The 27,031-nt window shown below is 48.3% G+C and overlaps 1 protein-coding gene across 6 annotated transcripts in view; it reads left to right on the forward strand.

Moving 5' to 3' along the window:
- Positions 1-27,031, forward strand: part of UBR4 (ubiquitin protein ligase E3 component n-recognin 4) — a 2,945,062-nt gene that overhangs the window by 1,196,830 nt on the left and 1,721,201 nt on the right. For all 6 annotated transcript variants that reach the window (XM_069611069.1, XM_069611071.1, XM_069611072.1 and 3 more), the window contains exon 41: positions 56-214. In XM_069611069.1, the coding sequence (XP_069467170.1) occupies positions 56-214 (159 nt within the window). The remainder of the gene's footprint in view (positions 1-55; positions 215-27,031) is intronic.

Consider the following 27,031-nt stretch of genomic DNA (forward strand, 5'->3'; position numbering starts at 1 on the left):
GGTATTGGTGCATAATAGTAGAGGATGATGTTCATTTATATGATCTCCCTTTCAGATCACAGTACTGCAACTTTCTGCATTGTTAAAACAAGCAGATTCTAGTAAAAGGAAACTAACACTGACTCGTCTGGCATCTGCACCGGTACCCTTCACAGTGCTGAGTTTGACTGGGAATCCATGCAAAGAGGATTATTTAGCAGTGTGTGGGCTAAAGGTAAGATCTTCTTTTTCAGTTCATTTTCAATCCATTTTGCAAGACAAAAATACAATTAATTGATCTGGGGCACAGTTAGCAAGAGGCATATAGTGCAGTAAATTAAGTTTGTGGGAACATTTTTCAATTATTTGTGTAACAACGTAAACTGCATAGTTCAAAATGCTTTAGCCAGGTGTACAGCATTGTCGCTAAACTATCAACTGTTAATTGTACTATTAAACTATGCAAAAGTGACCGACTACTGCAAATGTTCAGTTGTAAGGTTTCTAATGGTTCCACCTTTCTTCCTCTGTCCTCTCCTGCTCCTAGTTGATGTACCATGTTTTACAAGTCCTCTGGTGAGAGTTTGAGAAGACTAACCTTTAGTGGTGGGCAGCCTTTTCCACCAAGTTTGTCCTAACACTCAGAATGGTACTGTGACTGAGCAGCCTGACTTCACTGTTAAGTGATGAAAAGGCTAGTGATAAAGTACAGCTTGCATGCACTCTCCCTCCCTCTCTCTCCGCCCTCTCTCTCCGCCCTCTCTCTCCGCCCTCTCTCTCCGCCCTCTCTCTCCGCCCTCTCTCTCCGCCCTCTCTCTCCGCCCTCTCTTCCCCCTCTCTCTTCCCCCTCTCTCTTCCCCCTCTCTCTTCCCCCTCTCTCTTCCCCCTCTCTTCCCCCTCTCTTCCCCCTCTCTCTTCCCCCTTTCTCTCTCTCTCCCCCCCTCCGTACATTACTGAACATATTTCCTTTATGTAAAGATCACCTTCTAGAGCTACATTCAAGGGAAGCATTGTAGCAGAATTCTGTTTTTGGAAGTACTGCAATCACATTTTATAGGACCCCGGAACTTATTTCTCCTTGTTTTTGTTTTTTTTGGGACCTTGGATTTTATTTTTGTTGTCGATTGGATTTCCACTGAACTCCCTTGCACTGGAGCCCTTGGTAGCCCATATGGCTCCTATGACAGTGGTGCCTTTTCATCATACTATTTTGGCCCTAAGGTGATTATATCCCCATACAATGGTTTTGTGGAACAGGCTAGTGGGGTGGTCAGTCGAAATGTTGCCAGCAAAAATGTAGTTGGTGGAAGAATTGTGGTGAAAAGACCTCTGCAGTGAAAACGTTGCCAAGTAAAAAGCAGTCAAAATTGCAGCGGAAGAGAGCCACCAGGGGGCACGCTTATATTACCAGCCTAGGCGTTCGGCTCCCGGAACATCAGGTTGTTGAGTGGATGGAGCCCCCACTTTGGAATCCTCTGCTCATCCTCGGGCAGTTGGCTCCCTATTCGTTTCCTATTTGAGCAGCTTGGGCCAACGGGTGCAAGTGGATCAGCCCACGGGGTGGCTAGATAATTGCAGAGGAAGGTTGCGGGGGAAACCAAAAGTATGTTCCCCCAACTCGGTGCTGCGTTGAGCCTGCATGAGCTGAGGGCAGACTGAGGCCCATAGTCCAAAGCCCGTGCTGAAAGAGAGGCCCTGAAGCTTTGGAACCGTTACACCGGGTAAACAGCAGTCAACGCCTGGGCATGGGTGCGGTGAAGGGAAGGAGCAGCTCCCCACAGAGTTGGCGATGAGACAAGGCTCTCTGGAGCAAAGGGAGGCGGCCATCTGACGCTGATCCCAGGTTGACTGCACCTGGCTTGGATGGCACACTCAGGGATTGACCAATGATGCAGGTGGGTCGGCACCGGTGACCTCTGGATCCATAGCAGGGCAAGGAGCTGCTGGTCCCGAGGACATTGCAACTATCAGGGGGCCTGGGTGGAGGCCCCATGGGAATGCTGCAGCAGTGCGCACTCAGGCCTGGCTAGTGGAGTGAAACCCTGGACTGGGGGCTTCGAGTTGAGGTGAGGGCCCCCTGGCCTCAGCTAGGGGCTTGTGCCCGCCTTGCTTGACAAACCTTTGAATAAGGTCCATTGTGTTGGGGGTGGAGGGTCCCTGCTCTTTGCACATGGTGCCTCCTTGGAGCAGTGGGGCCAACCGATCTCGGCACACAGGAGCTGAACTGGGGTGCCCCACACTGGGGGCGGGGTGGTGCAGGGGGAGCAGCCAATGGAGATGGTCATGAAGAACAGTAAACCTGGCCTTGCACTGAGCAACGTTTCATTGAAGGAAGTTTGGTTAGCCAGGCGGGGTGATCAGCAGTAGACCGAGGCCACGGAGACCCATGAAGTGGGACAATGCCTGGAGCAGCAACCTACACAACACAGCATTTTATGAAGACTTCTCCCAGGATACCGCCAGTGGCTGTACGGTGTGAAGAGTTTTGGCTAGACAGGTATTCTGGATAGAGCTCTTATACGAGGGGGGGTTCTTTAGCAAAGGACTTCCACTTCTTCTTGATCTGGCAGAGGTCGGAGGAGCCCCCAGGAGGGAGTGAGCGAGCGGAGGAGGCGCAATCACCTGGTGTGGTGTTGAAGGAGGTGGGGTAAGTGTTGTGCCCCCCGAAGTGGGGGACTGCAAGTGGGAGGTGAGTGAATTGGGCCCGCGTTGGGGTCTCCCCACTTCGTATGGACTGGAAAACCGCATTGGGGCAATTTCAATATTCACGGAAGCAGGAATCTTGGAGGGGGATTTCAGCACGGGCCACGTTGGATGGAGAAGACCCAGTGTCCACAAAGAGGGACATGGCCTCTCTAATGGAAGAGATACAGGGGATGAGAGCAGACGTTGGAGGTAGATTGGACAAAATCAATGTTAGGATTGACAAGATGGATGAGATACTTCAAGCAGTGGAGAGTAATCAGACGTCCCTTGACACGTTGGAAACTCAGATGGAGTGGTAGAGTTGGAGAGAAGAGAAATGGAAATTATCCTCAAGATGGACGATTTTGAAAACCGCAAGAGGAGAAATAATTTGATATTCTTTGGCATGCCCGAGAAGGAGGGGGAGACGGAAAGACCTCTGAAGGGCTACACATGGGGTGGCTAAACTTTAGTTTGGGGACAACGCCATTGAGGAGCCCAAAATTGATGGGGTACACAGAGTGGCCAGAGGCCCGAGGTCTGTCCTTTCCCGATTCCACAACTACCCGGACAAAACGAAATTCCTGGAAAGTGCGAAGACAACGGGTCTGGTGATGAAGGGCAGTGCTAAAATGACGGTCTTCCAGGTCTTGTCCACCCTCACATTGGCTAGGCAGTGTTTATGTGCTCCCCTTATGAAGTGGCTCAATGGGAAGGGAGTGAGATATAGGTTTGGGTTTTCCCTTCTCCATTTTCTCCAAGATAGATGGCTACAACTACAAACTGGTCATGGAGGATGACATTCCTAGAGTCGCTGGAGAGCTGACTGGAGACTGTGTCAGATGAAGGAGCAAAGGGGACGAAAGATGGGCAGTGGCGCATAAAGCGGCCCAATAGACGTCTGATGCTCGGTTCAAGGAAATGTAGGAAACACCCCCCCCCCCCCCCTGCTGACTGCAGATACCCGAGGATCGTTTTACTTTGTGGTTTTGGATTTATGAGTATGTATTGGTTTTTGTGACTCAGTAAGGTGCCCAGAATTTGACACAACACCACGATGGGGCATGGTTGGGAGTCGCGGTTTAATCAGGATCCTGAGAAGGGGGAGTTGGAGGGGAATAATGGGTGTCGAGGGGGAGTTGCGCTTGGGAGGGTATGTGGGAGGTGGAATGGGTTGGGGCTCTTGAATTGGAGGAGTGTGTGGAGGTCCTATTGGTGGTCCGGCACTCGACCAGTGATAACTGGGGGGAATGAAGATAGCAGTAACATGGCAATGGCAGACCTGAATAAAGGGGAAGGGGTGGACCGCCTACGGATCTGTACGTTGAATGTGAAAAGGCTAAATTCACCTACTAAAAGATCCCTGGAGGGGTAGAGAGTTTCAGAGGATGGGGGCGAATGTTCTCTTCCTCGAAGAGATGAGGTTTGCCCCTGGAGAGGAAGGACGGTTCGATGTGGTTTTCTTGGGCAGGTTATTGGGGGTTGGGGGACTCCAGAAAGAGGGGAATTGACATCTGCATAAACTGTTGAGGACTGAGGAGGTGAGGGTATGGAAGAGTGCGGAAGTGAGGGGGCTGTTGGTCTCAGGAATTCTTAAGGGAGTAAGATGCACGTTTGTTTGTCAATTTATGCCCTCAGCCAGGGACAGTTGACATTCCTGAAGCCAATGCTGGTGAGAGTGCTGAGTGAGGGTACAGATCATGATATGGTGTCTCTGGATTTATCTTGGTTGGGAATAAGTGCTCGTAACTCGCTGTAGAGATGTAATTAGTCCTTATGGAAGGGCTTAGTGTTCAGGGAGGAATTAGAAGGAGCAATTAAGGAATGTTTCCTTTTGAAAGATGTGGGGGAGGTGTACCAGGGCACAGTATAGGTTGCAGCGAAGGCGAATTGGAGGGGTTTATTGATCAAAGGAGGAGCTTGGGAAAAGAGAGAGAGGACTTTGTTGGGGAATATATTCCGCACTGAGATTGGGGTTCTAGAAAGACGGATACATACATCGGAAGAGGCAGTGGGAGAATGGATAGAGGAAGTAAGGGGCAAGAGATGAGAGCTGCGGCTAGGAGAGGAAGGTAGGATAGTCTGAAAGCTTCAGTTTTTGAAGCAGAAATCCTATGAAAAGGAAAATAAGGCTGATGCTTTGACAGCCCGACTACAGGGCCAGCGTGCTGAAAGGTGGATATCGGAAGTGCGGGGACCTGGAGGTGTCTGCCTTCTACGAGGTAGAGAGACAACTGGACGTGGAGGGGATTGAGGCTTATCTGAAGGAGGTTTCTCTACTGACAATGACCCCGGAGGAGGTGATGGGGGATGGATGCCCCCATTACTGGTGAGATTTTTAGTGCAGTCATTCGTCTGCAGTTGGGAAAGGCTCTGGGTGAAGACGGATATACTCTGGGTTTCTATAAATCATTTGCTGGTAATGCTGGTCCTGTACTTGGTTAAACTGTTTAACAACATTTTGGAAACAGGCTGAGCTCCGGATTTGTTCATATGGGTCCTTATCTCAGTAATACCTAAGGTGGGCAGAGACCCCCAGGTCAGCGGGTCTTACTGCCTGATCTCACTATTTAATGCGGACGCAAAGATATTTACTCAAGTCTTGGCCTCAAGGCTGGAAACGCAAATGCCACGATTGGTCCACTCAGACCAGGTGGGGTTTTATAAGGGGATGGCAAAGACTGGATATGATGCAGAAGTCCTAACACTTGATTGAATGGGCCAGAGGAAAGGGAGGTTACACTACACTCCTAGCAGTTGACGCAGAGAAGTCTTTTGACCGAGTTGATAAGGATTTTTTTGAAGGCAGTGCTGCTTAAATCTGGAATGGGGATTAGATTTTTGCAAGAGAATTTAGCACTGTATTCACACCCAGAGGTCGTGTTGGCAGCAAATGGGTGGTTTTTTCATTGGTTTGGTTTACGGTGGGGCACGAGACAGGGTTGTTCTCTCTCTCCACTGTTTGCTATTTCGTTGGAACCTCTAATCCAGAGGCTGCGAGATGACCCACAAGTGTAAGGCTTCGCAGTGGATGGGGTGGAATATAAATTGGGACTATAAGCAGATGATATATTGTTACACCTGCGGAACCCTGTAGCGTCAGTCCCAACGGCGGTGGAACTGATAGAGCCATGTGGAGGGTTTTCAGGATTTAAAATTAATTGTGGGTATGGGTTTTCAGGATTTAAAATTAATTGTGGGTATTGGCCAAGCTGTCATGTGTTTCGCTGTGGTTTTGTATTGATGTTTTGGCATCATTTTACTTTGCCACACTGGAAAAGCTAATGAAATTGAATTTAAAAATAAAATGCAGCTGAAAAGTAGCCAAACATTTAGTGTTGCTAAGGTAATTGTTAGGGTTAAGGAGGGTGTTGTGGGCTTGTAATTGCTGGTTTAGGATCAGGATAGGGTTTGGGTTTAGGGTTAGAGTAAAGGTTTTGGTTAGATTTAGGGCAAGAGGTTAGGGTCAGGGTGGTTGCTGCCGGTGATGTTGGGGTTTGGTTAATCAGTAAAGTAGGTTAAGCGTTAGAGTAAATGTTAGCGTAAGGGGGTATATGAAGGCTAGGGCTAATAGACTAATTGTTTGGTATGGGTTAGTGATGTCTGCATAGGATAGGGGTTAGGATAAACGTAGTGATTAGAGCAAAGTAAGCATTAGGGTGTTAGAGTTACAGTTGGGGTAAAGCTAAGGTTAGGACTAGAGCAAGGGTTTGGTTTAGCGCAAGGGCTATGTCATTTTTGGTGAGATGGTGCTGGGGCTGGCGTAAGGTTTGCTGTTCATATACTATTGATTCTATATTAACATGCAAATGAAATGCTTCAGTGTGCTGGAGGGTTTATATTCTGTAAGAGTTCAGGGTAGTAATTAGTAATTAGAGTTTTGTTATGGTTTAGGAGCGGAGTTGGGGTGATTATGGAGGTTTTATTAAAGGGTTTGGGTCGTTGTTAGGGTTACAGCCTTGGACTTTTGTGTATTTAAAAATTGCTTTTTTTGGCAACCTTATTACCGGCAACATTTTCACACATTGCATTGTTTGTTTTGAATGACTACATATTTAAAGCAACTTTTTGCTGGCTACATTTTCACATGACTTGATTTTTTCATGTTTTTTTTTTTTGCATAGAACTGCTAGTGGCAGCTGCAATTTAGTTTTGCCTTCATCAGGGGTGTAGCCAATGTTACCACATAAGTAGCCCAATGTTGGTAACATTGGCTGGAAGCGATTGGGGTATTAATACATATTTTAAGTCTTACTCTCTGCTATTTTTTTTTAAGATCCAGTCATTTGTGGAGACCTCAAGGCAGGCCTAAAATGACAGATATGCACACAAGGGCTTAGTCATGCATCCAGTGGTTTGGATTGGTTCAGACTGGTCACTTGCCCTAGACGGCCCAATACAGAAAGCTTACGGGTAGACGTCGGTGGTTTATTTATTTTTATTTTTTTAGGCCTTTGTGTCTGCCTGGTATGCGATTAGACATCACATATGTGAGTGGAGGGCTCGCTTTGGCCATCCTTTTACATAATGTGTATTTCGAAGGGATTGTGTCCTCCGACGTATTCCTCATCTTAGATAGATATCTCCTTCCAGCTCTGCTGCCCTCAGAAACATTTTTTCTCTCTAGAGGGCGCTGCGCGTCGACGTCATCCTGCCTATAAAGGCCGCACGCAGCGTCCGTTGCTCAGTTCCGTTTTTCCGCGCTTACTCAGTGCCTCGGAATACCGTTGCTCAGTTTTTGTCAGGTTAAATCTATTTACCTCGAGTTATTCGATCCGTACTCGATGGCTTCTTCGTCGGAACCGACAACTCCTCGATCCGGCTTCAAAAAATGCCGACATTGTGGGAAAAAGATGTCGCTGACTGACCCTCACAGAGTTTGTCTGTGATGTTTGGGAACCGAACTCCATTGTTCGGAGTGCGAGGACTGTATGTCCATGACAGCTAAGGCCCTGAAGGAGCGTAGGGGGAAGCTGGAGAAAGGTAAGACTTTTAAAGCTTCTTCTTCGTCGACGAAGTCGAGACATTCGTCTCCTCGTCACCATTCGCGCTCCAGGTCTCGGAGTGGGTCCCATCACTCCTCGAGATCGAAGCACTCGAAGAGGAGACGTCGAAGATCCCCTTCTCCGTCTTCCTCTTCCTCTGTTTCGCCTAAAAGAATCCCTTGCCCCACGAAACATAGTTCCCGGGCTGAATGGGAGGAATTCCGCAAAAATATGATGAGCGTCTTTGAGAAAGCGGCCTCGACCCCCTCGAAGACTGCCGAGAGCGATGCTCTGGCCGAAAGACCCGAAGGTCAAAAACACCGCGAGTCGCAGTACCCGGCGAAGGAAACCTCTCGAGCGCGTCTCGAACCCTCGAGTAGGACTATGACCTCCAAACCTTCCTCGAAGGTTCCGTCGACGCCGACGAAGGTTCCGCCGAGGTCGGTGTCTTTGACGCCGTTGGCGAAGGGACCTTCGACACACGGGTCTGTCGACTCGACGCCAGCTTCGACACCGGCGTCGACGCCAAGAAAAGTCAGTCACGCCACACCCAGTGACTATCCCCAGGTCCTCGATGGCTATGAGATTGTCGAGTAGAATCCCAATTCTGTCGAGGTCATCGAGGCCTCCGCCTTTGTTTTCGACGCCACGCTCGAAGTCTTCGTCGACGACGTCGAAGCCTTTGGTGTCGACATCAACGTTTTTGAGGCCGATTATGACAAGTTCGGCACCCTCTGCCTTGGAAATGGGATTTACACCCTTTATGAGTTCAGAACGATTGAGAACTATGTCCTCAATTATGGAAGAGGGTGAATTGTCTGAACAGGAAGACACATTTGAGTTGCAGGGACCTGTAACCCCAATTAGAGAGGAATTTTCCTCTGAAGAACGCAGGTTAAAGGATCTTCATGATTCCTTACATGAGGCAAGTGGGTTAGACACTTCCCCTGAGGTGGAGTTTGCTAGGCCAGACCCGGGGGAGCATGCTGAAACCCCCTATAGAGCCTTAATGGCCAGGATCACAGAGTTTATGGGGTGGTCTGCACCCTCACAATCTTTCCAACAAGATGACCTCACGGATATTCTTGACAAAGGCCCACAGGAGGATCCTGTGGTGCCTTTTCATAAAGCTCTTCAGAGGAAGATTATGACGAACTGGGAAACCCCAGATGTCGTCCCGGCAGTAAATAAAAAACTGTCTACAAAATATAGGGAATCCTCTACAGACCCAGAGTTTTTGTCAAAACACCCATCCCCAGAAAGTCTGGTGGTACAGGCAGCATCTTCTACCGATGTCAAGACGGCTTATCCTACCGTCCCACAGGACAGGGACGTTAAAAAATATGATGCTATGGCAAAGAAAGTTAAAATCTGTTAATGCTGCTTGCACCCTTGCTAGATTCAGCCATACACTTTGGGAGTGTGCTTCTACAGCGGCTGACTGCATCCCGGAGGGAGAAGAAAGGGAGGCGTTCCTGAATATCATACAGGACGGTAAAGACGCTATGTGCGAATCCCTCCAGATGGGCATTGATTCGGCTGATAGTATCAGCAGAGCAATGGCGGCAAGTACAACAACCAGGAGATTCGCTTGGTTGAGAAAGTCTGGTTTTGCCCCTGATGTGCAAGCCAGGCTCTTGAACATGCCTTTCGATGGCTCTTCTTTGTTCGGAAAAAAGGCGGATGACAGTTTAGAGAAACTTCAAAAGCAGCAGCAAAATCCCTAGGCGCTTCAATCCGTCAGACACCTTTTCGTCCCACAGGAACCTCTGCGAGGGGCAAGTCCTTTCGCTTCTACTCCGCATTCGGAAGAGGTAGAGGACGTCCGGCTCAAAGGGGACAAAGAAGAACTACCCGAGGTGGACGGGGTAGATATTCAAAAGCCGCAGCAACAGCAGGTGCCTCTTTACCATCGGCATCCGCATCAGCCGCCCCAAAACCACTCTGAGGACTTCCCTCACAGGACACCTGTAGGAGGCAGGTTGACTCAACATCTGGCGGAATGGCAGGCTTTCACGTCAGATGCTTGGGCATTGGAAACAGTTGCCCAAGGTTACTGCCTGCCTCTCCTACGCATACCTCAGAGTCGTCCACCGGGGATTAGCTCTCAGAAAGCTCCAGATCCGCTCCTCTTGCAGGAAATTTTCGACCTGCTAGAGAAAGGTGCCATAGAACCGGTGCCTGTAGCGGAGAGGAACAAGGGCTGGTACTCCCCTTATTTTCTCATTCCAAAGAAAGACGGAGGACTGAGACCCATCTTGGACTTGCGAGAACTGAACAAATTCCTCAGGAAAGACAAATTCAAGATGGTCACTCTTTCTCAGATCCTCCAGGCCCTTCAGTTCCAGGACTGGTTGGTATCTCTGGACCTTCAGGATGCTTATTTCCATGTGCCTATCCATCTCAAACACAGGAAATACCGGAGGTTCGCAATTGGCAACTCTCACTATCAATTTTGAGTGCTGCCATTTGGGCTGACCTCCGCCCCGAGGGTCTTCACCAAGTTAATGTCGGTAGTGGCGGCAAGTCTAAGGAGGGAAGGGATTCACGTCTACCCCTACCTGGATGATTGGTTGATCAGGGCTGCCTCTTCGTAACAAGCTCAGATCCAGCTAAATCACGTGTGCCACTCCCTTCACAAACTGGGCTTCTCCCTCAATTTAAAGAAGTCACAAATGATACCATCCCAGAGGCTCCAGTTCATAGGAGCGATCCTGGACACTTCCCTGGGAAAAGCCTCGCCACCAGAGGTGAGGGCTCAAGATATTCTACAGATGGTTACCAAGTTCCAAGATGCCCAACGTCTCCCAGCCTTCGACTTTTTGAGGTTGCTAGGCCTCATGGCATCCTGCATTTTCCTAGTGCCAGAGGCTCGCCTGAGAATGAGATCCCTCCAGTGGGCACTGAGGACTCAGTGGTCACAATTCTCAGGGAGAATGTCAGATCTTCTTCAGGTTCCCGACAGGGTGGCTCGAGACCTTCAGTGGTGGGCCTGTCAGGAGAACATTCTGAAAGGAGAGCAGTTTTGGCAACCCTGGCCGGAGATAACAGTAGTCACGGATGCCTCACTCACGGGGTGGGGAGCCCACGCCAACGACTTGACCATCAGCGGTCGTTGGTCTCCATCGGAGTCCAGACTACATATCAACCTGTTAGAGCCATCAGACTTCCGCTGAAGGCGTTCCTGCCAGCTGTACAAGGGAAAATCGTCCTGATAATGACGGACAACACAGTGGCCATGCATTACCTCAACAAAAGAGGAGGCGTAGGATCACTACCCCTGTGCAGAGAGGCGATGCAGCTCTGGTTTTGAGCAATCCAAGAAGGAATCTCTCTATCGGCAGTTCACCTAGCCGGAGAGAAGAACTTGACCGCGGACGCTCTGAGCAGGCAGAGCACAGTCTCCCACGAGTGGGAACTAGCTCAGGAAGTCCTTCTAGAGATATTCGCCCTTTGGGGAACCCCTCAGGTGGATCTGTTCGCCACCAGCGTCAACAGGAAATGTGATCTGTTCTGCTCAAGGGAATTTCCCCCGAGAGGAGCTCTGGGAGACGCGTTCATAGTGGACTGGGAGTTTCCGCTTCTGTACGCGTTCCCACCGGTCCCTGTCATTCCTCAAATGATCAGGAGGTTGAGAAGATTCCGGATAACCATGATCCTAATTGCCCCGGATTGGGCCAGGAGAACGTGGTACCCGGACCTTATAGACTTGTCCATCTGCCCTCCAATTCGACTTCCACTCAGAGAGAACCTACTCTCACAGAAGGGAGGTCAGGTTCTCCATCCAGACATCAAAACCCTCAACCTTCACGCTTGGCTTCTGAAAGGTTTAGGTACAAGGATTGGTACCTCCCTGATGATGTTATGGAGGCCAGCAACAAAGTCTTTACACCGCTGCCGTTGCAACAGATTTTGCAGCTGGTGTAGAGAACAGAATATCGACCCTTTTTCATGTGGTACACCAATGGTTTTGTCCTTCCTTCTATATTTGGCGAATTCAGGCCTTCAAGTTGGCACCATTAAGGGCTATCTCGCAGCGCTATCCATCTTTAAGCGCACTGCGGAAGAACCATCCTATTTCAAGTTACCCTTGGTAATACAGTTTCTAAAGGGGTTAACCAATGTTTATCCCCCAAGACCATTCCAAGTTCCCCTATGGGATTTAAACGTAGTACTAACTTTCCTGATGGGCACACCTTTCAAACCACTCCATTCTTGTTCGTTAAGATTCCTTACCCTTAAAACTGTTTTATTAATAGCACTTACATCTGCTAGAATGGTGAGCGAATTACAAGCTCTTTCTTGTAAACCCCCTCACACAATATTTCACAAAGACAAAGTAGTCCTTCAAGTGAAGCCTAATTTCCTCCCAAAGGTGCTTTCTGAATTCCATATCACTCAGAAGATTACCCTACCATCTTTCTATCCTCCTCCTCCTCATCCGGGGAAAGAGGAAGAGAGGTTACACAGGCTAGACCCTAGAAGTGCTTTAAGTTTTTACATCAGTAGACTAGCCAGGATAAGACAGGCAGACCAGCTGTTTGTAGGTTACACAGGTCACAAGCTGGGGTTACCAATAACTAAGCAGACCATTTCCAGATGGATCATTCTAGCCATTCTGGAATGTTATAAACTGGCAGGGGAAGAGCCCCCTCAAAACCTTAGGGCTCATTCGACCAGAGGTATTGCAGCTTCATCGGCCCTCAAAAGAGGCGTGCCGGTTAAAGACATCTGTGCGGCCGCTACATGGTCGTCTGTCCATACCTTTACACGATTTTACAATTTGGATTCCTCCTCCAGTCAAGAGACTAGGTTTGGAAGGGCTGTACTGCATTCTATTCATCAATAGAAGACAGCGTGAAGTCAGTACTCCCTCCTCCAATAATAGAATACTGCTATGGGAGCCTATCTAAGATGAGGAATACGTCAGAGGACACAATCCCTTCGAAGAACAAGTTACTTCTTACCTTGTAACGTTCTTTCGACGGGATGTTCCTCCGACGTATTCCTCATCGACCCTCCCATCCATCCCCGCAGTTCTACTTCCCTTGTTGTTGCAGCTTACGCTCCTTCAGGGTGATTAGTCTAGTCCAGAAAGTATTATTGTGGGCTACAAAACGGAGCTGAGCAACAGACGCTGCGCACGGCCTTTATAGGCAGGATGACGTCGATACGGCGGCTGTCGAGGGACATCGACTCGGAGGACGTTGACGCGCAGCGCCCTCTAGAGAGAAACAATTTTTCCGAGGCCAGCAGAGCTGGAAGGAGATATCTATCTAAGATGAGGAATACGTCGGAGGAACATCCCGTCAAAAGAACGTTACAAGGTAAGAAGTAACTTGTTCATCTAGTGGAGACCCTGTGCATTCCTCAAGTCTGCTAGATTTGTACCTGAATCACCCTAGCTTGCCATGAAGATGGGCTGCTGAATCTCTGGGACCAAGTTTGTTCATAATGGCTGCGCTGTGTCCTTTTTTCATAGCTCTGGTTTAGTCTTTGAGCTGCAGGATGTCCTTCCTGGGAAATTCCTCATCCTCTGCTGGGTCCTTCTTACTGGCTTGGTTGGATGACCAATTCTGGGACAGTGTTGGGTCCTTTTTACCACAGTTCTTCCAGTTTATCCTCCTGGTTGCAGCGCCTCGCGTTAGGTGCCTCTGTCATCCAGAAGTGAGCTGGGGCACACTATGCAGCCTCTGCCCTTTGTCTAGTCCTTATGGTGTCCCCCATCCTCGAATCATTTTCTGCTGGCTGACTCCTCCATTCTCTCTGTCAAGCCACCCAGATCTGCTTGGTCAGGTCCATTAGCCTTCCTGATGCCTTTTCTGCTTCTGCTCCTGGCTTGTGGGACAGCCTCCTGAGAAGACAATTTCTTCTTCTCATTGGTCTTCTGGCTCATTAGACCATGGGCAGAAGCACCATATCCTGGATCATGCAACTCATCATGTAAAAGACATGAATTTGACTACCTGTGCGCCACTCCCAGTAGGAAGCCCTAGAATCCCCCATCACTAGTGAAGAAATCCTGGAAGCCATAAAAACTCCCAAAACCGCCGCTCCGGGCCCAGACGGCCTTTCCGCAAACTTCTATAAAAAATTTGCTAGAATCCTGGCTCCCCCCAACTGGCAGTCCTATTCAACTCCTTTCTATCCTCTAAGTCGGTCACCAATTCAATGGCAGAATCACTCAGTTTTGCTGGACAAACCCGGGAAAGACCATGAACTAGTAGCATCTTACCGCCCAATCTCACTCCTTAACGACGGCAAAATCTTTGCCAAAGTTCTGGCCAATAGGTTAGGCCTGATTCTACCATCCCTGATTGACCGAGATCAAACAGGTTTCATCCCAGGGAGAGCGACCATGACAACATCGGTAGAATGATAAATATCGAAAGCGCTCATAGATGAAAGGTGGGAATGGCGGTTATCGCTTTAGACGCACACAAAGCCTTTGACTTGATTGACTGGGGGTACATCCGGGCAGTCCTCAAACACTTCGGCTTCGGCCCAAACTTTATCACATGGGTAATGGCTGACTAGCAATCTCCTACCACGCAACTGCGAGTCAATGGCACCAGGTCAGGGACAATCAACATATCCAGGGGCACCAGACAAGGTTGCCCACTCTCACCGTTAATCTTTGCTCTATCCATGGAGCTCTTCACAGCATAAATCAGACAAAACCCTAGAATTAGGGGGATACCCCTGGAAAACCAAGAATATAAAATAGCACTATATGCAGATGACGTGTTAACAACGGCATCAAGCCTGGCGATGTCCTTGGGCAACCTGTGGGAGGAGATCACAGACCTTGCATCGGCAAACGAATAATGATGGGGATAACGCAGGGCGGGATGGGAGTTCCAGATCTGGCCAGATACACTTTAGCGGCGCAATTGTCCCACGCATTCTCATGGGTCCAAGAATCAGACAAACCAAAATGGACACATTTCGAAGAAGCTTGGTGTCCGGTCCCACCCTCTGCACTCCCACACCTTCCCAACATACAACCTCAAGCAACTACCGGCCCCCTACTGACAACTAGAACAACAGTCCGATGCTGGAAGGCCGCAGTCCAGAAATGGGGCATTCGTGGCTCCCTAGGTGTTAGGGCGAATTCTCTGATAAGGCTAATTTCCCTAGCCTAGTGAGTCCCCCAGCAGCTTTGCTGGATTTTTGGGTTTTTATTTTTCTCCTGCTAAGAGTGAGACTCTTTTACTCCCACTCTTAGACATGATTTAAGGTATGTCCTTGACTTATGTGCTCATGGGCTATGGGGTATCTTTTTTACTCCATAGGGTATCATCTGTTTTTCTGTATGTGTGGTACACAGCAACCTCAGTGCAGTACCACAGGGGTGTCACAGTGACCCCCAAACATAGACTCCATACCCTGGTACTGACTGTCTCCCAGGGCATGTAAAGTCACCATTGGATTTACTAGTCCAAAATTGTCAACAGAACCAGTAAAAACCATCATGTTGTGGAAGTACTGGTAAGGGGTAATTCGATTGCCCCTGGGTCTGTTTTCGAGGGGGCACTGTCCCATCCCCCCTCATCGAGTTTCTGGCTGGTGGCAGTGGTTACCACGCAAAATATTCTCCGGAATATTCTATATGGGATTTTCCCATTGATTTTAAATGCACCACTTTTTGGTGCAATGTTAAAGATACCGCCAGTTTATTTATTTAATATTAAATCCCCGGTTGGGTCTTTTTGCCAGAACTCTATTCTAAAATGGTGTTTGTGTCCGTCTCTGTAACTCTGACCAAGGTCGAGCCCTTTGTTCCACTATTTTGGCGGGCTTCTCCACAGGAGCCCTCCAAATGGTGCTACTATGTCTGGCTTCCACAGGAAGGGTGGAGGGGGGGAATTGGCACCCTGGACTGCGTTGCCTTAGCAACCCAAGTCGCACTCTACTCTGATTGGCCCAGTGGCCAACAACAAGAGAAAATCTTCTGCTGGAGAGTCTTCTCCCTTTGAGGTAAGACCAACCAGTTCGCCCTTTTTCGCTTCTAAAGACGTCACTTGGTCGAATCGCCCGTGCCAAGCACCCCGGCGACCGGATAGCCAAGCTCACCACTTTTGACCACGAATAAAAGGACTCCACGGCTGGTTTCATCCCTGTGCAGTGCAACGACTCCACGTTTCCTCCTCGACGAGATCTTCTCTTCCCTTGGTCGGAACCACGAACCTCAACCACTGCCAGGAACAACTGCCCCAGTGGAGCTTCCTTTCTCTTTAAGTTACTGTGTCCTGCCTGGCCTCCCTTTCTACAGATTGCTAAAGGTGACCCTTAAGTCCTTGGCTTCTAAACTGGGTTGGCTCCAGGCCTTCTAACTATATATCTTTTGACTCACCCCAACCTCTTTTGAACACACTGCAAAGACTTTCAGTGCACCTTAAACCGTGTGATCCTGGGCACATTTCGCTTGGCTCAATTTAAAGTGAGCCTGGCCTATGAACTTTGGCTCTACAGTATAACCTGCCTTTCTCCCCTTGCTCTGAACTCTTAAAAGCGTTGGGAACTGTTTTATTTTATGCTCTGCCTTTTCTCTCCCTTTTTAACCTAAACTATGGAGTGCCATCTAGGTTAAGCGCTCACTTCTGTCTTAACAAATAGTTGTGCTTTAACCCTGACTTGTCTGATAGTTGTCAAGGGAGGTGTGTATACTTACCTGACTGTGTTTTAGATTACTTTTCATCGAGAGTGCTAGGGTATTGCCTAAAGTGTGTTTTAAATCTACTTTTTATACAAAGCTCTGGTCAGTGTTTGTTTGCTCTACTGTGCTTTGACCCTATTGTGTATACTCTGCATACTGCCCTACTCTTCTTGAGAGAAGTCTGACTGCTTAGCCACAGCTACCAGGTAAATCTGGGTGGTGCAGACTGCTACCAATTGGGTTTACTGCTGCTCCTGTAGTCTTAATCTTTTTGCAGTGTTCCCCAGGGGAACTGCACAGGATTCCGCCTAACACTAGCCCCCCTAACACCTATCTGGAACAACCCCGAATTCTCCCCAGGCATGTCTCCACAGAGCTTCCAACCATGGATAGAGGGAGGCTTGCAAACAACCAGTGATTTTCTAGAGGCCGGAGCCCCCTTTTCATTTGAGAGGTGCAAAGCAAAATTCGGGGTAAATGAACGAGAACGATTCCATTATGCCCTTATCCAACACTGGCTTTCCCACAGGGCGACAAGAGAGAAATGCTCCAGAGAACTAACTGCAATGGAACTATCCCTCACGACCCCTACTAGCAAAGGCAGAACCTCGACCCTCTACCGACTCCTAGATAGGTCAGACCCATCTAAAAAAGAAAGATATATGCTCGAATGGGAAAAGGACCCGGGCAAGGAAATCGATGTGGAAAACTGGGGGAAAATCTGGACCAGGCTGCATAAAAGCTTGCAATGTATCACGAGTAGGGAAGGGGGCTACAAACTGTTACAAGTACTATATAACCCCCGCACAAATCAACAGGGCCAACACGAAAATTCACAGATCATGTTGGCGCGGGTGCTCGACACCAGGCTCACTATTCCACATGGTATGGATGTGCCCGAGGGCCGAACTGTACTGGAGAGAGGTAGTTAAACATATTAAGGAAATCTTGGACCTCTCCATCCCCTGGGACCCTGGAATCATCCTACTGGGTGACACAGGTGATGGCCTTTCCTACTCTCAGGCCAAATCCCCCGGCTATGCACACACCTACTCCTAGCAGCGAAAATCGCAATGGCCTACGGGTGTGGAAAGATAAAGAAGGTCCCTCAGTGGCATTTTGGTGGGCTAAATGCTGGGGCATAGCGGTCGCCGAAAAAATCACAGCAATCTGATCTGGCTCTCTGAACAGAGCCCTAAACATCTGGGACCCCTTCATGGACTATGCTGCCAAATTCCCGGCTCTCACCAGAAGGCCTCCACTAACTAGATGGCTCCAAATCAACCCACTCCACTGATCCTCAACCTTTAGCCATAACAACCAAACGCGCCAATTGCCCTCTAGCCACCAAGAAGAGATCGGGCCACAGACAGGATCATTCAACCTATCCATATGCCCCCCCTTCACTGTGTTCACCAAGAGACATTATCACCTTCGTGATTGCTGATCTTCTGTTGTTGTGCTCAATGTAATGCTTATTTGTAAAAACCCAATAAAATGTTATGAGAAAAAAAAGACATGAATTTACCAGTTGTTTCACCATTCCGGAGTCCTATTCTCTGAATCCAGAGAATCTGCACTAATCAGTGCAAATAAAAAAAGCACATCCTCAGAAGATTCATCTTCCTGTGTTTTTTTTCCTCTGCCTTGCCCTTACAAGATGGAAGTGGTTCCATCGTGCTGGCCTTCAGTTACTACATTTCTCGGCAAGGGCCGCCCGGAAAGATGACCAGCTTTTTATTTCATGTTGATGCTGACAGGACCGAGACTAAACGGACCCTATCAAGCTGGATCATCCTTTGCACGGATATTGGCGTCTCTCTCGTCCACACATGCACACTCTTCCCGTTGCTACGATTCCCCATGCTGCCATTGATCAGCCTCATTCTGACCGCGACATTCTATTTCAGCCTATGCCATCCCCCAAGCCTTTGTATTTTAACGCTTTGTCTGTGCCGGTAGTTCTCTTACCAGTCTCCTCCGAGATTCTTCTCTAGTCTGTTCTTTGCCTCCTCTGCCTTGCTTGTTAGACCCTGCTTTCCCTCCTGTGTGTTCCCTCATTCCCTGCCCTGGGTTCCTTGTGGCCTGTTCTTATCGGGCCCTTGGTTCACTGTCCTGGCTTGTAGAGATCCTCCTCCCATTCTCTTTTTCCTTCCAGCAGATCCTCCCTTCTGTGGCTGCCTGCTCCGTTACTGTTTGCACTTCTGAATTTGCATCCGCTAGGCTTCCCAGAATAATGCCTTCAATGTTCTAATACCACGCTAATTCTGGAAGGCTATTCAGTGGTGTAGGGAGCCAGTCCCGGTCAGTCCCAGGGTATGTCTGCCCCGAGGATGGATTAAGTATTGTCTCCTGTATCCCCCAATCCTGCAAGAAGAATAACTAACACTCTGGACTCCATTTAAAAAAAACAATGATTATGGGACTGCTGGATTATCAGCGCAAGTGAGACATGCAGCTCAACAATCTGTCCTCTTGTCCCTTTGTGATGAGTGCTTGGGGGGGTGGGGGGGTAATATGGGACTGAGATCATTGGGCATGACGGTTCCTTTATTTGCCCTGCAGCCATGTATGGCATGGGGTGCGTAGAGCAGACACAGATTTGTGGTGTGCTCTTTGGTGGGGAAACAGTTACTGACAGCAGTGGCCGCTTGAGATAGATTATCCTAGATGAAGAATCCTTGGGTAGAACATCCACCGGAAAGAACATTAATGGGAGGGAAATCCTTTGTTTTTCTGTAGTAGGTGTATTAATGCACTACACTATCATAGTAGAAAGATAAGGGGACCGACCAATCCCTTTTCTTAAAACAGGTTTTCTTTGGCATAATCTCTGGCGACCGTATAAGATTAATGCCTAGAGCTATTGGGTCAGTGAGTGAGTTAATCTTTATTTCGGATAAATAAAATATATAAAAGATAAAACCATAATATGCATACAATACCATAAAAATAGTCATTCTGTAGCATTTGATATAATTATGAAAAAAACCCTTAGACATAGTTTGATTATAAACAAATATGCAAAATAATAAAAACCATTACACAGCAGCAGCATACCATTAATTTATAGCAGTTCATAAAAAGATTTTATACATGTTCAAATTCCCATAGCTATCATTTTTCAAGATCTTATACATAGAAATGCAGACAATATATTTGCTATAATGCCACCTCCTAAAACAATTTACAGAAACGCGTTACAATAACCCCAGTTCATATTTCACAAATCTATGTAATGCATACAATTAATGGTTAATACTATCCACTAATCAAAAATGAAATAAAAACCTTTAAGACCACAGGTCAACTAGATATTAATTTTCCATCAACTTCTTCTTTTCTCAAAGTCTCCAATCATTCCTAATAAATGGTGACAAAGACCAGGCTATGGCGGGGGATACTGCACCAAGCAAAAATTACAGGGCTGGATGGTACTACTGACAGCCCCTACCCTTAAGTAATGGAATCAAGTGCTTCCTCCTAAGATGGTCATACTCTGGGCAAAAGAGGTGGAAGTGTGCCATATCCTCGAGGCCAGCCTGACATATGGGACTTTTAGTCCCCTAGGCTTTGGCCCAACCTCTTGCTTATTACCTCACCTAGCAATGGGCACTAAAACTGGGCTCTTGTAATGGGGGCCCTTTGGAATGTATAGTTGGACCAAGTAAGATGGTCCTTAATGGTGTTACTCGATATGATCATCAGGTGTCTATTAGTGGATTTCGTCATCTCCTGAGTTTTTCTGGCCTCAGAGGCCCATTCCTTTATTTTCTTTTTGACAATGCGGCATACACTCATATTTGAGTTAGATTATCAAACAGGTGGATGGAATAAATATTACCCAACACCTTCCCATGTTATGTTCATATCCTTTTTTCCCCAATAAATATTTTAGCATGGTCTGGCTTACCAGTGTCACCAGGATAGACCATACACAAAGCCACAAAAGGGTGGGTTCCAGGGCCCGTAAATCCTCAAGGAAACTCAAACCTAGCTCCCTATGCACAGCAACATGTGGTGCAGAAGTTGAGGCCTAGGAGCCTTTTTTAGAAAACCATTTTACTCTCTCTGCATCATTTTGTTATCTGCAAAGCCCCAAATTGTTTGACTGTATTTAGCAACCCCCTGAGGTGCGAGCATTATAGACCGTTTTTGAAGATATTAAAGGGTTGCTGGTTATGTTTCGTTAATCTTGCAATCCCCCCCAATCGATTTGTTTCAGAAGTGAGACTTGTTTTAACGAGTGGGCGTCTTTAGTACATTTATCATTTAATCGAATGCCAAGATAATCTGGTTCACTCTAGAGACCGCAATCGCTTTACACTATACCGTAGGGAATTGATGGTTTCCTTTTTTTTCTCGCAGCACATAATTACTGCCAACGTATTCAAATTCACTTGCAAATCCAGGTCTCTTCTACAAGAAGCAAATTTGATGACCAAAACCTGTAAGGCTCTAAGTGTTTGGGCATTGAGAACCATGTCATCAGCATAATTCAGGGCTGGAATTGACAGCCCTCCAACCCATGGGACATCTACAATTACACTTGTCCAGCTTTTCTAATAAGTTGTTGATATACAGGGAAAATGGGGGTGCCAACATGCACCCCAGCCTAACTCCCAAGCCATTCGCAAATGATGGGGTATAATGGCCCAGTTAGGGAAGTTTTCAAGTCCAATGGGAAGGTAGGACTTCACAGAACTATACCAATGGTTTGTAGATCCCCCAACTCTTAGTATCAGTCTGTACTACTCATGCAACCTTGGTAGAGTGGCAGAGTAGTCAGGCTTATCATATAAGGAAGATGTGAGCTGTAGGTAAGTACACTGAGCCTAGTAGTTAGTAATGCACATCGGAGAAACACTTATCCAATAAATGCATATTAAAAAATATATTAATATTCCAAGATGGCCACCGGCAGTGGAAGTCGCGTCTGAGCGCACTCCCTCCGGGCCGCCAACAATTAGCACCTCAAAAGCAGAATTCCGAGAGAAAACTCACAGGACCATCCCCAGCACCGCATAATATAATGCCGGGCGTAGAAGCGACCAGAAGTCCTGCCAAAAAACCCCCACTAGGGGAGAGAAATACCCGAGTCAAGCGGCTGCCCCTCCCCCACCGACGAAATCCCCGCCGAACACGCAGGAGGGATCGGGAGATTGGATTGAGCGGAGCCGGCAGAGGCGGGGGTGCGAAGACGGAGGGGGCTAAACACAGCTCCCGAAACACGTCTGTGGGGAGAATTAAAGCATGCACGGAGGCCCGCGCGGGTCACCCGAAGCCGCACCCAGTACCACCCGCCCCCCTGGGAGCACACACGGCAGGGAGAGAGCTGCCCTCCCCCCCTCGGCGAGGTGGACAGGAATCCTCGCGCTGTCCGGAGGAGGGGAGCTGGAAGACGGGAGGACCCATCCGGACCCCCGCGGGGTCTCGTAAGCCAGCCAGCACACACCGAGGCTGCAGCCAGCGAGAGTCCGCACACCTGGCAAGCGGCGACACACTCTGGCCCGAATCGAAAGGGCACCGACAGAGGAGGAGAGAAGGCCGGGAGGCCGGGAGACCAGGCGACAGAAGTGAGGGCTCACGCATGAATACTTCTCCCCGTGCTCCCCCCACCCCGAGGCCTGCCATAGGCGAAGAACGCACAAGGCAAAGCTCCAGTAACGGAAGCCCTCACGCCCCCCCTGTCCCTGGAACTCAGCCCTATCCTCAGCACAGTGTGGAAAAAGCAAAAGGGGGGGGGCATGGGCAGGGGGTTTGAGTCATCAAAAGGGTGAGCATTAGTCCGGCATACCCTGGAGCCGCAACACTTATCACTTAGTGGTGGACCTGCCCACAACGGACTGAAAGTAACACTCACAGGCACAACAAAGGTAGGGGACATGCCCCCAGATACCACCGAAGACGCCCATAACCCCTCCACCGCAAGCAACTAGGAGTCACCTAGAACCACGGTAGGACCCCCACAGAAGGGAAAGATGTCAAGGGCAAAAGAGAAGGGGGGCACTTACCAACCAGCGTTGCAGCCATCCAGACAGGAATCAAATCTGCTTCAGATGTGGTCCACAGAGGGTCCGGTGAACACAAAGGAAAAGGAAGGAGAAGACCTTACATCACACACCACATTACAAACCCAGAGCACCTCGCCACTGACAAAAGACGACATGAGGGCCTGGTTTGTGGAGTTACAGGACAAATTTATGGCCACGGTTCAGGAGCAATTTACCTCGATGTAGAACGAAATGAAGCAGGCCATTCAAGAACTGAATATAGAGGTGGCCAAGTTAGAGGAAAGGACAGACACCCTAGAAAGAATAGTGCAAAATGTAGAAGAGGAAGCGAATCAGAACAGCGAAACACAGAAACAGTTGGTACGGCTAACCCATAACCTTGAAATTCAATGTGAAGATTTGGAAAACCGCTCCCGCAGATCCAATATCCGCATTAAAAACATGCCAGAGTCGGTGGTAGACAAAGACCTAAAGAGTGCGGTGCAAGAAGTATTCAGAGACATAATAGAGGAGAAGGAAGCGGAGAGCATAGGGATCGATAGAGTCCACAAGGTGGGCCCGAAAAGAACAGTCGCCCCAGGGGAGAGACCTAGGGATGTCCTAGCGGCCCTCTCATCTTATCCACAAAAGGAGCAGATTCTAAGGAGGGCGAGGCAGCTAGACCACATATGGATGAATGGGGTGAAATCCAATTATTACAATACTTGGCCTCAGCGACACTCTTGAAAAGAAGGGAAATGGCCCCACTGGTGAAAGAATTGGTGGCAAAAGAAATAAGATACAAGTGGACGTTCCCATTCGGCCTGTTTGAGGAAGGCAAACAGAGGAGAGTGACCACCAAAGAGGAAGGGCTGCACATAATGGGCCTGCAGGCGGAGGATGATGACATAAGAGGGCCAGGACAAAGGGGGACCCACATATGAGGCCTAGGGGATGGGATGTGGTGCGGCAAAGAAAGAAACAAAATGGCAGGGTACCCACAGGGGGAAAAGGAGTAAAAATTCCAGGAAAAACCGACAGCCCACTCTTAGATTCGAGAAGGTGGGAGAAGTAAAACTAGAGGAACATCGGATTACCAGATAGCTGGCGGCCAGGCCGGGGACCCGGAAGGGACACAGCCCAGGTCTGAGGAAGATGCAGGATTTAGGACCCCCCGCAAAGTTCACCCCGAGTCCAGAGAGGGCAAGGAGCGATGGGCGCAACGCCCTAGCAACCTTAGGTACTTGGGCCCTCCTCGGGATCAAAGTTGAGTTACTGTTAATGGTTGGGGGAAGTTGGGTTGTTCGGGGGGGAAGTCGGGGGGGGGACTCTGGAAGATAGAAGGGAATACATAAAGCGGGAAAGAACATAAAACTACAGACTAGACGAGATGGGAAAACTTAGAATATTCTCATTAAATGTAAGGGGGCTGAACTCGTCGGTGAAGAGAAAGAAACTGGAAGCGTTGGTTAAACGGGAAAAGGCGAACATTCTGCTCCTCCAGGAGATGCATATAAAGGCCCAGGATAGAAAGAAGGTGTACTTGAGAGGGTACACGATATGGACGCAGGCGAATGCGGGCGAAGAAAGAGCAGGGGTGATGATTGCAGTCAAAGGGGGGCTGGGGGCAACCCGCATAGACACACAGGTAGACAGGGAAGGGAGGTACGCATTTGCAAATTGCACGATAGAGGGCTTCTGGGTCACCCTAGCGGCAATTTACTCACCGAACTCTGGGCAGGATGGTTTTCTCCGTGACACAAAAGGGAAGCTAGAAGGATTTGCGAAGGGAGAGATAATTCTGGGGGGAGACTTAAACCTGGCCTGGCAACCTCAACTGGATAGAAGTGCAGGGGGGACTCAAGGTCAGGGGGCCCCTTCAAAACAACTCAAACTAATGATGGAACAACTGGCACTACAGGATGTTTGGAGGGTAAAGAAGGGGCAAGCAAATGGATTCACATACTTCTCGCACATGCATAACACGATGTCGAGGATAGACTACTTCTGGGTGTCGGTGGGTCTGATCGGGATGATCCAGGGAATAGATATGGGCGCTGTAGCTCTATCAGATCACGCCCCGCTTTGGTTGGACATTCAGATGCCAGGTAGGGGAAGAGGTCTCTGGAAATGGAAACTGCCGCCTGACATTCTAACGGACCAGCTGGGAGAGGCAGTGGAGACAAAATTAAAGAATATTTAGACCAAAATGACAATGGAGAAGTACCGCTGGCGACTGTTTGGGAAGCCTTCAAGGCAGTAATCCGGGGACACATAATAGCACTAAAGGCCACAAAAGACAAGCAGCACTATGACTGTTAGAGAACAGTGGAAAAAAAAATAAGACATTCAAAGGGAGATGGTAGCTCATCCCACAAGAAGTCTTAAGAAGGCACTAAAACACGTGCAAGGACAGCTCGATATGCTGCGTAACAAGAAAGCAGAGAAATCCCTACTCTACCTAAGGCAACAATACTATATCAAGGCCAACAAAGCAGACAAATTCATAGCAAGACAGCTAAGAGAAAAACAGAAATCCATGGCAATCCTGAATGTCAAAGACGCACACGGAAAGACACAAACACGCAACAGGGACATAGGGGAGGCCTTTAAGGCATTCTATCAAGATCTATATGCGACAGAACACCCGAATGAGGAGCAGCAAGATGGGTTCCTAAAATCTCTACACATCCCAACAATATCGGAGGAGGACAAAAAGCTACTGGATTCCAGGATTACAGAAGAAGTCGTCTGCAGGGCGATAGTAGACCTCCCAACCACCAAGGCACCAGGCCCAGACGGCTTTACAGCCCCCTTTTACAAAAAGTACAAGGACACACTAGCCCCAGTCCTGACAAGGTTACTTAACACATTCAAGGACAGTGGAAACGTAACTCTATCAATGAATGAGGCAAAAGTCCTAATGTTCCATAAAGCAGGTAAAGACCCTACTCTCACGGGCTCGTATCGCCCAATAGCCCTGATAAATTTAGACGCTAAAATATATACCAGGATACTGGCGGCCAGATTATCCCCCCTCCTTCTGACCCTAATTGACACAGATCAATCAGGCTTCATCCCAGGAAGGCAAACACATGATAACCTCAGAAGAATTATCCACCTGGTAGAAAAAATAGGCATCACACATACACCAGCAATACAGCGTTCCTTGGACGCCGAGAAGGCCTTCGACCGGGTAGAATGGTCCATCCTATTTAAAACACAAACTCATGGGGTTCGGAGACCACTACATAAATATGGTCAGAGCCAGCTATAACTCCATCGATAAGAATTGCAATAAACGGGGAAGTGACAGATAGGGTGGTGATATCAAGAGGCACGAAACAGGGATGCCCACTCTCCCCGCTCCTATATGCCATCGTCCTAGAGCCTCTCCTAATCAAAATCAGGGAAATGGTAGGGGTAAAAGGGATCGAGATGGCGGGCAGGCAGCATAGAATTATTGCATACGCAGACGATATGCTGTTGGAATTGGAAGACCCTGGGAAATCGCTACCACAAACCCTAAAAGTATTGGAGGAATTTGGTGGGGATCTCAGGCTTAAAAATGAATAGGAAGAAATTGGAGATCATGCTACTAGAGGGAGATAAGGGGACATTTGTAAGAGAAGCGGGCTCTCATGGGCTAAAAGTAGCAGAGGAGGGCATAAAGTACCTAGGGGTAACTCTCACACGAAAGGTTGACCTCATATATAAGAATAATTACCCACACTTATTGGCAAGAGTGAAGAAAGACCTTGACAGATGGTGCCCACTTAGGGTTTCATGGTGGGGCAGAATCCAATCAGTTCAAATGAACATCCTTCCCAGGGTGCTCTATCACTTTCACGCCCTCCCAGTAACAATCCCAGACTCCTTGTTTAAAGCTCTGTCCAAGGCCATATCGGCATACGTCTGGAACAGGAAACCCCCCAACCAGGGCAGAGGGGTCTATCACTCCCACATTTTAAGAAATATTATCAAGCAGCACAACTTTGGGTCCTGAAGGAATGGCTGGGTGACGGCCAGAGAACAATATGGGCACTACAAGACAGGGCGGTAGCTAGGACCCCCCTGGAGGACCTGCTGTGGAAACGCAAACAATACAGACACCCGAATCTCAAAATCAGCGAAATTATGAGAACCACCCTTAACGCCTGGGACGAACAAACCAAGAAGGGAACCATGACCACCCCAAAAGCCCCCTTTACACCCATATGCAGGAATACGTAGTTTCCCCGGCACAAGAATCGGGGGGGTTTTGAAAAATGGGAAGCAGCAGGGTGTAGGAAAATAGGAGAAATGTTCCAGGACAAAGAAATGAGAACATTTGAGGAATGTAAAAAAATGTGGACCCTTACGGACGCAGATGGGTATAAATATGAGCAATTAAAACATTGGCTTTCCACACCAGAGGTATACTAGGCGGCCACGAGGGACCTAACGTCATTTGAAAAATATATAATAACCAACTCAGGAGACAAAAAGCTGGTGTCAACATTAAATCAATTTATCAATACGTCAGAAGAAGAAATCATATGGACATATATGAAGAGATGGGAAGGCACGTTGGGGGAAGGAATAACCAGACGGCAATGGGAAGAACTATGGGGGGGAATCCCAAAACTCACCAGGGCAGTCCAAACCAGAGAAATGTGGCTCAAAATAATCACGCAATGGCACTACAACTCAGCGAGGCTCAAATCTATGTACCCGGAAATGTCGGACCG

The sequence above is a fragment of the Ambystoma mexicanum genome, chromosome 8 (genome assembly GCF_040938575.1).
Source record: "Ambystoma mexicanum isolate Mex_15411 chromosome 8, UKY_AmexF1_1, whole genome shotgun sequence".
NCBI lineage: Eukaryota > Metazoa > Chordata > Amphibia > Caudata > Ambystomatidae > Ambystoma > Ambystoma mexicanum.